We start from the raw sequence: 12,343 nt of genomic DNA, 5'->3' as shown, positions 1-12,343 counted from the left end.
TGTGTGTGTGTGTGTGTGTGTGTGTGTGTGTGTGTGTGTGTGTGTGTTGCTGGGGATTGCATGCATGCTAAACATGCTCTCCCACAGTGCTTTCCGAGCCCTCATTTCCCCCTCTGTTGGAGACAGGGTCTCACTAGGCTGTCCCAGCAGGCCTTGAACTTCCCATCCCCTGGTGTCAGTCCCCTGCCTAGCTGGAATTCCACGTCCTAGCCACCAGGCCTGGCTCTGTGGTCACTGTTCAGGTTTAGAGTCTTAACAAGCTATAAAGTAAAGGCTCTTTTAGGACAGTGAAGGAACATTTTCCACCATGTTTTTCCCCCCAGTTTTGCACAACTTGGGAAAATTACATTGTTTTATAGAGATTTTGAAAAAATTATTCTTAAAAAAGAGATTGTATACAATTTGAGTGGGGATAGAATTTCCATGGCATTGAGATGTTTAGTGGAAACACCAGGTTAATGAGACATCTTGAATAAACTAGTTATTATCCATGACTAAAGACAAGTTTGCAATAAAACTGAATCTGTTCGATGGAAAGGCAAACCATGGCGCCTCTGTTTGTTTAGGCCACTGACTTAATCCCTGGAGAAGTTGCTGGGCTCTCCCCAAGTGCTGAAAACCCAGTTCTATTTTTAAAATAGCTGAACACCATCCCGGCTTCACGCTTGTTCTCTGAAGTGTTTAACAACATGGACAATTGTCTTTTAGACTAATGATTGTTTAGGCCCATACCCAGTTGAATCTTCTCTTTCTTAAAGTTGTGTAGTTAACTAATGACAAACTGAGAAGCAGGTTACTGGGGAACATTAGTTCCTAAAGCATAGAGATATGGAAGAAGGGGGTATTTTTGTTTGTTGTTTTTGTTTTGTTGTTGTTGTGGGGGGTTGTTTGTTTGTTTGTTTGTTTTTAGGTTTCAGTGACCTGTTAAATCTCTGATATATTCGAATAGGAGAGTTTCTCCTCCTTGGAGCTACACCCCCACTGACAAGCAACTAAATCATGGAAGTGGATGCTATGAGGTCCTGACAAGAAGCTACATGAATTTTGAGCCAATTACACCAACAAAAGGGCTACAACCCCAAATAGACTCCGTTAACAATGCTCTGTGTCTCCAACTGAAATGGTGTAAAACTTTGATCTTGATTCTAGAGGTTCTTATTTTCTTTAAGCCCAGCTGATAAACTCAGCAGCCAAAAGCAGTTTGTTGCTTAAATGCTGATAAAAATGAGTAAAGGACCTCATTCTAGAGAGACCCCTCTCACAAACTTTTTAAAGTTTTTTTCCTGGCTTTGGCAGATTGCTTCTCCTGCAAAAGACTAGCATTTAATAGAGTGAGTTCCTCCAGTGAAACCAGCTGTTTCCAGCGGCAACCACATAACAAGTCAGAACACAGGACTCCAGTGTCTGTGGGTGAAATCATGTCAGGTTGCTGCGGAAGTTAGAGGTGCAAAGATCTTCCTATCACTTAGAATATAGCCAAGCATGCAATAGGCAGGCTGTGCCCAGAGTGGGTAGCTGTTCTCACTTCCTAGCCTTTCTCCTCTCTGTCCCAACTCATGTCTCCTGTGACCATCAGGCAGTAGAACTCACGTGTCCCAATGACTGTCAGGGAGTAGTGCTCACATCTCCCATGACTATTGGGCAGGTTGTACGCACATCTGCCCATGAACGTCAGGCAGTAGTTAGTACTTGCATCTTGCCAGGACCATCAGGCAGTAGTTAATACACCGCCCCTCTTCAAACACTAATACTCACATCTGTCCATGGCGACAGGCAGTAGTGATACCCTGCTGCCTGTCACCTGATGAGATGTCCCTGCTTCAGTGCCTTCCTGGTGTAACTACGCCTTTTCCACATGGTTTGTAAGGGATGCTTCCCATTCCTGTGCCTTGACTAGGTTGACAGAATTCTTTATCTTCTCTCCAGGGTGGTTTCCTTTAAAGTGACGGGGAAAGAATACCTATTCGGCTAATGTGGTGAAACGGAATGATTTGTAATGGCTGATAGCTGTCATCCAGGTGTACCCTGTAGCACAGATCTTGGCTTTGGTGCTGTAGAGGCCAGAACTGTTTGACTCTGACTATGGCCCTTGTGGATGATGCTGGTACAGCCATTAATTTGGAGGAAGCATGGTGTGTCTTGTATTAGGAGTCTGTACCATGGATAGATGCCAGCAAAAATCATTTACAAATTCTTGTTCATGGCCTGTCTCTAAGATAAGTCTTAAACATTTCCTTCTGCCATTAATAGAAGATAGGTGACAGAAGGTGAGGCAACCAGCTTTTCGGCCGGGTGACCTTTTGGTTAAAAACAATAGATGTAGGAGCTTTCCTGCCGACAATATTTTTTGAAACTTTCCTCTGCTTTCTTTACTGACATGATCTTTTGATGTGGCTATGATTAAGATGTATTTCCTAACTTCGTGTATATCTAGCAATCTTTTGTTCTCAGTATTACACATGTTAAGGTGTTAGTACTTACATGAAAATTTATTTTGTGGTTAAGAAAAAGTAATTTTAACAGTGAGATTTCTTTGTTTTACTTGCTCAACCAGTGGGATTTCCCCCGTGGAAGGCGCCGTGGCTTTGTAGGTCTTAAAACACCAGCATTCTCCAAGGAAGAAGCAGGGTTTCACGTGTTTTATCACACTCCTGTACACTGAGAGGCCTTTTTTTAAAAAAGAAAAAAAAAACAGAGAAACATATGTTTAGTGAGTTCGTATTTCTTAAAATACACATGGCTCTTCAGACTGGAATCTGTTGAAACAGTACTCCCATTTGAAAACCAAAGAGTGAAGGCTACACACAAAAGTGATCAAGTGATTAGCCAGAGGCTAATAGAAATTCTGGAAAGAATGACAGATTGTGTATGAGAAAGAAATATAATCTCACATTCATTGTAGCTTTTTTACAATTAAAGATCAAAAAATAGAAAATTACTGGAGGAGATGAATTACAGAAACCTTAGAAATGCACACGGTGTCGGATTGATCCCAGCAAGAGGACTGATGAGCCCATGATAAAAGTATTGAGTCCAAGTCTGTGCTCCTTGTTTTAAATGTACTTTTGTCTTTTCATCCCCTCCCCTTCTCTCAAGATAAGCCAGTTTTGGAAACCTCGAATCTATTTTTTTCTTTATCATATCACATACATATATAATTCTTTGGAAAACAAAGTGCTGTAATGACGCCAAATCTTTGGAGGGAGGAGGTAAGCGCAACTTTCCTCTGTCCTGTGCCTAGCTGATAGAGTTTTTCCTTCTAAGAAAACGTAACAAGGCAGAGGACATTTTCACATCCAGTTGCTGATAGCAGCCACGGCTAAAGGCTCGTGGGCATGCCTCGATGGCTCTAGTCATAAATGACATAATATGGCTACATGTTTTCATTGCAGGAGAGTGATCATTACTTACATGTTCTAAAATTAGCTTCATCCTAGGTATCTGCTATTTTACCAAAAAGAAAAAGACTGGCCATGTATTTGTGCACGTGGCAATCTCTCCTGCAAGCTAGCTTCTCATTTTTCTTCAGAGTTAAGCCATCCCAGCATTCTAACTGCAGAGCTCAGCTTCTTTCCGACAGCCGGACCAAGGAATGTACACTGTTCTTAAACTGTGCTCCTTTTCATCCAACTTCCTCCAGACTTTCATTGTTCAGACTTGGCATTCATTGGTGTTCTTAGCTTTTATAAGCCCAAGGAGAAAGTGGAATGTTTCCTGAAATATAAATAAGTAATAAAAGCAGTGTGCACATAGAACACACTTATCGTTTTTCAAGGGTGTTTTTTTCATTGGCTCTTTTAAAAAGTGTGTGTGTGTGTGTGTGTGTGTGTGTGTGTGTGTGTGTGTGTGTGAGATCAATCCAATCTCTGGGGAAAACACTTAAACTGAAGGTCCGACTGCAGATCAGCTGGGTTTCTACGGAGCTGAGTATGTAAGCTTCCCCTCCTGTATTTGCCTAAATAAGTTCTATATTCCATCTGTATTCATGATGGAAGGTTTTCAGAAGTGCATGCATGTGTGTGTATGTGTATAGGACAGAAGAGGGTATCAGATTCCCGGAAGCTGGAGTTACAGGCAGTTATGAACGGCTCAGCAATGCTGGGAGCCAACTACTAAGCTCTCTGCAGCCCCAGAAAGTGTGTTTAATAACCACATGAGGAACAGTGTCGTTATTAAATGACATGAAAGCTAGTTCTTTCTCGTAGGCTATCGGATAACGTCTGGGTGGTAGTGCTGCCTTTGGTTTCTGACTACGCAGTTGGAGCAAGGATTAGAAGCTGTGTGTGTTAACCGGCCACATGGTGCAGTGGTTCAGAGGATATCTCAAATATAAGTTACTGTTTACCCTGTTTATGTCTTATAATGTGTAGCAGAGAAAGAGGGATTTGGTTTCTGAAAGAGATGTGTCTTCCTAGTTAAATTTTTAAAAAGCAAGTGATTAGTTATTAATTGTATTAAACATGTTTTGTGTTTATTACTAAATTAACCTTTTGTACCTTGGATAGAGGAGACGAAAGGAAGTTTTTGCAAAGCTTGGAATAGTTTCATTATGAATGGCCTATTACAAAATCCTCTGTTCTCTTATCTTTGGATTTGCAGTATAAACAAAGGTTAGGTGTTAAACTTACCGATTCTTCTCTACAGGGCCATTTACCTTTCTTTCTGCTATCTATGTGTGTGGGACAGTTCGTTATGTGTTATCTTCTGTATGCTGCCCAAGATCCAATGGACATACATGTTCCTGAGTAGATTACTCTTTGAATGGTTAAATTCTAATAGGAATTCTTTTTGTTCTTTTTGCAGCTATGTCATCGTATCTTTTAATTATTAAAACCGAGCTTCCTGCTGCTATTTCAGAATTCCTGCCTGGTGACCACAGTGGGTAAGAAAAAGTGTTTCTTTGTATCCATTCATTCATTCTTCCATTCATTCATTCATTTATTTTTACGGGTTTTTGTTTTGTTTTGTTTTGCTTTGGTTTTTCGGGGTTTTATTTTTGTTTTCAAGACAGGGTTTTTCTATGTAGCCCTGGCTGTCCTGCAACTCTCTTTGTAGATCAGGCTGGCCTCGAACTCACAGAGATCTTCCTGCCTCAGCCTTCTGAGTGCTGGGATTAAAGGCTAGCCACTACGCCCAGCATGTGTTTTTTGTTTGTTTGTTTGTTTGTTTTGTTTTGTTTTGTTTTATATTGAAATCTAGTGACAAGGGAAACAAATGGAGCATTTGCCCTCAGGACAGCTAAGGTTTTGTGGGCAGAACAACAATAAAGAGAGCACTGTAGGATGTCTGCTGATGAGCCACTGAAGCCCCAGGCCCTTGAGCCCCATGATGGTAAAGGCCACATCAAATCCAAATTAGCTCTTACTGAAAAGTAAAAAAGCAGCTAAGGGTATGAGAGATGGAGGATAGTAGAGGAAGCCTCAGGATCTCTAAGTGGGAGGGACATTGAGTGATTTTTGCTGTCGTTTCTCAGCAAGTTATTGTGACAAAGAATGTGATGGCTGCAGCCACTGTGAGAGAGTCATATTAGACAGTGTAAAGAATTACGGACGAGAACTTTTTCACTTAGCATTTCTTAATATTATGAATAAAGCTGAATCACAGTATATATCCATTAAGACACAGGCTCCTACAGAATATGTTGACTTAGTTCTTCCTATGGGTAAGGAGCCCACATTCATCATGCTTTTCTGCTTCATATGTAGAGCAAGACTTCTCTTTTTTTTTTAAAAAAAGTAAACTTGGGTTAAGCCTGTTAATTTTCCAGCTACTCTACCCAGTTTTCAGAACACAACAAAGGACTGCCCTGTTTCTAGAATGGAATATTTGGTTGGTTTCCCCAGTAATCAAACTGTCTGGGATGCAGAGAAAAACCTCAGGATTTAGTTCTCAGCTGAGAGAAGTTGACTTCTCTTAAAGAAGTAAAAAGTGGCCATGTGTAAGGAAGAGTATTGCTTGTTTTCCGTCATGATGGGATTAAAGTGAGGATAATAACGTCCTTCACCATCTTCATCCTTGAGGACTCCCTTCACTTCCTGGCCCATTAGGCCTCACAGCATGCACCCAGCTACCTCGATTTACTGTCAGCTTTATCTGGCTACCTTCTGATTACGTTCTGTTAGACAGCAGACTGCTCTAAGAAGTAGCTGTGTAAAACACACTTTTTTGGTTTTGCTGCAAAAAAAAAAAAAAAAAAATTAATAACCACGTTTGTTATTTGAATTCCAAGCAAGAAATGTGTACAGAGAGTTAGAACCCAGGGCAATGTGAGGAAGAATAAAAAAGTACGGAAGCGCGTATCTTGTGTGTTTCATGCTAGTTAGCCTCAAGCATCAAACTTGTCAGGAGCTGTAGGTTTCTTTCCCCGGTGCTCTGAGGGCCCTGATGAGGGCACCGATGAGGGCTGGGAATGTGGCTCCCAGACAGAGTGCTCACCTAGCATGCCCAAGGCCCAGGGTTCAGTTCTCAGTACCAGAAAGAAGCAAAAACAGACAAGCATTCTGCAGTGGCTGGAGAGATGGCGCCGTGGTTAAAGGCACCAGGTGTTCTTTTAGAGGACCCGGTTCAGTTCCCAGCACCCACGTGGCAGCCCACAACCCCTTAACTCCAGTTCCAAAGGAGATGTGATCCCTTCACACGGGCAGACAGACATGCGGGCAAGACAACAATGCACGTATAATAAACAAATAAGTCATAAAAAGAGGACACCAATGACCTTATCTTTGTTTAGCTGCTTCCTTAACGGTGCTGTTTTGATGATCAAATAAGATGGCGCATGTGTACATGCTTGTGAGTGGGTAGCGCAGTGTAAATGTGGAGGACGGAAATTCCAGTGACCGGGATTAATTAAAGGAAGACTTTGCTCTTTTATCCAGACTGCCAGGAAGCTCAGAGCCAAACAGAAGTAAACTCTGTTAAGTCTAATGGTTGTCGTATGTCACCTGAGTTTGTCTTTGTTTCGTCTCTTTGTTTATCTTTCGGTTTCAGGTTCTGAATTTGGTGACTCGGATTAACATGTTTTAAGTAACTTTAGAAATAATTAAAGTGCTGAGTGGCAAAACCGGGGCCGGAGAGGTGGCTCAGAGGTTAAGACCACCGGCTGCTCTTCCAGAGGTCCTGAGTTCAATTCCCAGCGACCACACGGTGGCTCACAACCATCTCTAATGAGATCTGGTGCCAGTGAACATGCAGACAGAGCACTGCCTAAACAAACAAAAAACAAATAAATAAATGAATCTTAAAAAAAAAAAAAAAAAAACAAACCAGGGGGAGGGGTTGTTGCTAAAACATTTTTCACTTTAAATCAAATGCCATGTCTATTGTTGTTTTATAATTTGTTTTAAATAATTAAAATTAACTCCTGTTTCTTTATACAACTCTTCTATTTATATGATAAATGGGCTTTTAAAAACTGCATGCTTCAAATACTGTCACCTACTTTCACCCAGAGTGTATTAAAATTGCACATTTTTGATGGCTCATACTGTTTTACATGTAGTATATTCATTTATATAGAGATTATATTAATTGGCTACAGGGAATTAGTCTTTGAAGCCTAATCTTGTAAAGTCAGAGACAAATGCTGCAGTAATGAACATGGCTTTGGGAGTAGTTTATTCCTGGGTGGAGTTGTGTGGCAGTATTTCTTAACTGAGATCACGTGGTATTGCTGTTTTATTTTAAGGTTTGGTTTACTATAAGTTTCAGTTAAAATCTTTCAGGTGTCTTTATTTTCTGGCTTGTCTGTGGGTATGGATATCTTTATGAATTATAATCCTTTAGAAAGATGCTGTCAAATCACTTGTGGTCACTCACATATTCTAATTTCAAAAAAGTTACTATTGGAAATCCAGATCAGTAATATTTATATCAAACTCTTATGATACATCTATATTTTTTTTTAGAATAACTTGTAATTTTTAAATCTATAGCTGTTAAAAGTTGGGAGCTCTCTGTTAACATTTAATGGTCTTGTCAGGGGACTATGATTGACACAATTAAGTTGTCTTGCATTTGAGTTACATAATTGATATGGGATGTGAGCAAGATCCTAATTGAGAACATACGATACTCTTGTTCCATTCTATTTGAGAATGAAATTAAAGCAACTTATAAATAAATCTGGTTTTCATTAAAAAATGGAAAAAACATCTGCATGCCAAGCATTTGCAGTGCAGCTAAGGATTTATACTCTGTGTTTCATAGTTGGAGCGTTTTTATCATATAGGATTAAATCCACAGATCAAACAAGTTTTCTAGGAAGTATAAAACTTTTTACTCTAATTCTTTTGGCTTAAAGAGAATGTATATTTAGGTCACAGTAGGAAAACAGGAGTTTGGTTAGATAATTCTTTTTTCCCCCCCGCTTAGAAAAAAATTTATGTGCAGTAAATTTTCCTAAAATCTTGGTTTATAAAATAGATGCATTTAATATGCACTTTTAAGACTGCTTGTTGCTGGTTTTCTCTGGGCTTAGGGTTAATCTCATTTGTTCTCTGGACAGTCTCCATAGCCAGACACAATGCAATTGTCTGGGACGCAATGTGAAACGTAAACTCCACTGTATGTTACGATGTGGCCTTTACTGATAATGAAGGAATGATGCAGAAATCATTATCTTAATGATTGGTTTTATTAATGTCAATCAATAAGTATAAGAAACAATTTATAGTAACCAGTCTCCAAGCCTAGACAAAATCCTTTTAATGTTAAGAGTTCAGTTCAGTCCTAAAGAGAAAATGAAGCATGACCTTGAATGGATGAGGGAGCGTCTGAAAACATGCCATGAACTCAGAGTAGCCACTCTGAGTGGCTGGGAGTGTCTGTATTACGACTGTCATGAGCCCATGGTCCTTTTATGGCTTTTGTAGACACATGTAATGAAGATCCTGGACAGGATGATCTCTGAGGCCCCAAGGATTCCCCACTCTACAAGTCTGAGACCGTTACACCCTACAGTCAGGGCTGCGTCAATCACGCCACTCTTACAGATGCACCAGGATTCCATTTTCAGGTCACATACAGCAGCCCTACTTCAGGATTTCCAGGTGTTCCTCTAATCCTATGCAAGAGGATAGTTGCTGTCCCGTGCCTTAACACACAGCCTTTTACACAACTCCACCTTCCCAGCCCAGTATTTTGTTTCTCCTCTTTAAGAGTCAGGTTGGTTTGTAACCATTTTATTTTATTTTATTATTTTATTTATAGTTAGGATATTGGTCACAAGCTGTACCCTCTTAACAGATACTCACTATACAATGCAGTGTTGTTATCCAGCAGGAACAGCAGTGCTAACAGATGGAATCTGCTCAGCTTATCCCTTGGGGCCATTTTTCTACTGGCACTGCAACTGTCTGGGTCTGATACCAGGTCCCAGAAGGAAAGACATTTCAGACATAGAGCCCCGGGCTGGCTGCCAGTTTCAGAATTTAGTTGCCAGGTGGTTCTTAGGGAGGGCTATTTTGAAGTTCCCATTTGTTTTTTGTTTTTTTTTTTTTATTCAAGAGTGACTAGAGGATGAACATGTGAGCATCAGTTTGTGTTTATTATATGGTTGCTTTTGTAGCACTTCCTACACACCAGCCACTGAGGGCCACGTGCACATGCAGACAGAAAGCACAGCACAAGCCCTGCAGGGCAGAAAAGCTGTGCATCTGCCAGCGTATTTGCAAAGGACAGGAGTTGGAGCGGGCAGGGGAAAGTGATCCTGTTTCTGCTGCTGCTGCTCAGCTTGCTCTCCTAAGGAGGATGGTGTCACTACCCAGCAGGAGTGAATAAAGGTATACCAAAAGGATGGCCTCCTGAGCCAGGGTGTAATGGTGCACGCTGAGCAATGAAGGCCACGCATGCAACAAGCCAGGCAAAGGAAAACTGTCTTAACTTGACAGGGCAGTGGGACACTGGCCTCCTGTTAAGAGTGACTGAGGATGGATTATCACAGAGGGGGATTTTGAAATCATCTACTTATGGAAGGAATCACCATTGATCACTGATGCTTCCCAAACCTGTTCTATCCTGGGTTTTCTTTTTTTCTTTTCTTTTCTTTTCTTTTCTTTTCTTTTCTTTTCTTTTCTTTTCTTTTCTTTTCTTTTCTTTTTTTCTTTTCTTTTCTTTTCTTTTCTTTTCTTTCTTTCTTCCTTTCTTCTTTCCGTTCTTTCCTTCCTTTCTTTCTTTTCTTCTTCCTTCCTTCTTTCTTTTCTTTTTTTCTTTTCTTTCCTTTCTTTTCCTTTCCTTTCCTTTCCTTTTCTTCTCTCTTCTCTTTTTTCTTTTCTTTTCTTTCCCTGGAACTCACTCTGTAGACTAGGCTGGCCTCAAATTCAGATATTAGCCTGCCTCTGCATCCTGAGTGCTGGGATTAAAGGCTCCACCACCGCCCAGCTGGGGTTTATTTTCTTAATGTTGTACGATTGTGTTTATATTTATATGTTTTGCTGATTTGTCACCACACTTTCATTGTGCTGGTTACATACTGCCAGTTTTTTCCCAGAGAGTACTAATCAGACAATCACATAGTAATACATGGAGCCAGTTGTTTGACTATGTTACTAATTTAATTTCAGTAACTAGCAACTGTTATCAGATTTTTCTTCCTATATATTTGCTAGTTGTAGTTCTTTCATAAATTATCTTTCACATGTGCATGTATTAAGGTCTTGGGGAATTAACTTTAACTCTAAAATTTTTCTATAAATGTATCAGGAAATTAAAATCACATATGCATACCCATGAATTGCTACCATATAGAAATAGCCATTTTTTGTATTCTAGGCATATCTTTCTGATTTTATATATATATATTCAAATATATTTATATTATTAAAATAATCAAAATTGTTTATATTTTTATATTATGTATCTATTACATATAATAGATACTTATTATATGGTATATACTATAATGTTATACACTTAAATATTACATATTTATTATGTATATCATATTATATAACATATAAATATATATTTATTAGATGTGCTTATATATTATTTATATATTATAAAAACATTAAATAAAATCATATATGTTATTATTAAATATATATATTCAGAGTGTCATTTTTCCCTCTCTGTACTGGAATTTTTCTGACGCTCTTCTTTCTGTGTGTGACTGCGTGTGCACAGGTGTCTGCACGCGTGTATGTGGAGATCAGGAGACAGCCCTGGTGGTGTTTCTTAGGTGCTCTTCTCCTCTTTTCTTCTCCTCTGTAAGACAGGGTCCTTCGTTTTTAACCTTGCTAAAGAGGCTGGTCTGTCTTGCCAGCAAGCCTGCTCCAGGTCCCCAGCATGCACTGGTATTGTGCCAGGTAACCAGCTCTTTTTGTTTGTTTGTTTGTTTGTTTGTTTGTTTTGTTTTTTTAGGTGGGTTCAATGGATCAAATGCAGTTCCTCATGCTATAAGGCAGGCACTTCACTGACGGGCCCCAGCCCCATATTTTGTTTTTATTAACAATCACATGATCACACTACTAACTAATCATTCTCATTCAGTATTCTAATGTCTTTTGAAGAAAAGTTCAGCATTTTTAAGCAGGTAATTCATAGCCCTTCCTGAAACTCTGGAGAAATGTAGAAAACTATGAAGAAGAAAAATGACTCATTATTTTATTACCTAGAAACAATGAAGTTCCTGTTCATTTTTAATACTGATTTTTTTTCTCCAAACAGTGTCAGACTACACACACATGTTCATTGTATTCATTCTTTCTTTCAAAATTGCACCAACAGCTATTTGCTTGATTCCAGCTTTCATTATTTTTAATTTTTTAAAATTTTTGTTATTTTAAGTGTTCTCAATAAATAACGTTTTATGAAAATCTTTGTTCATATTGTTGGTGTTTCTTTGTTTTTCATAGTATTTTCTAAGTCTTATAGGGCCTGATCATATGAAGGCTCTCGGCATCTGTTGCCAAATTGCTTTCCGTGAGGTAATTAATACAGTTGTAACTTCCAGCAGTGTTTGGCCTACCTCAGTACTCCTCACCAACATGTGTTATTATCTCATTTTAAGTATTTGTTATTTTGGTAATTGAAAAATGGCATCTCATGGAACATCTTTTGTGTGTTTGTTTTGGTTTATGTGTTGTTTGGAAACAAGGTCTCTGTGTAGTCCAGGCCAGCCTCAAACTGTTTGATCTGGCCTTCACCTCTGCCTAACACACAGTGTTTTCCCTAACAGGTGTTGGTATCTTGATGGGCCAACGCTACTAATCATCATCTGTGTTGGCATCGTATTCCCTCTCTCGCTGCTTCCCAAAATAGGTAAGTCTGAAGGACTCGGTCCTCAGTGAGGACTATGCTAACATATTACGTGGCTTGCAGTAGCGTTTTGACTGCCCCACTAAAA

General features: G+C 39.4%; 1 protein-coding gene across 1 annotated transcript in view; it reads left to right on the top strand.

Moving 5' to 3' along the window:
• Nucleotides 1–12,343, top strand: part of Slc38a6 (solute carrier family 38 member 6) — a 66,375-nt gene that overhangs the window by 37,567 nt on the left and 16,465 nt on the right. The window contains exons 6-7 of the mRNA XM_055595469.1: nucleotides 4,804–4,882; nucleotides 12,176–12,258. Of these exons, the coding sequence (XP_055451444.1) occupies nucleotides 4,804–4,882; nucleotides 12,176–12,258 (162 nt within the window). The remainder of the gene's footprint in view (nucleotides 1–4,803; nucleotides 4,883–12,175; nucleotides 12,259–12,343) is intronic.

This window comes from Psammomys obesus, unplaced genomic scaffold (assembly GCF_907164565.1).
Source record: "Psammomys obesus unplaced genomic scaffold, mPsaObe1.curated_primary_1811, whole genome shotgun sequence".
In the NCBI taxonomy this organism is placed as follows: Eukaryota; Metazoa; Chordata; class Mammalia; order Rodentia; family Muridae; genus Psammomys; species Psammomys obesus.
This window is presented reverse-complemented; position numbering and strand designations above follow the sequence as displayed.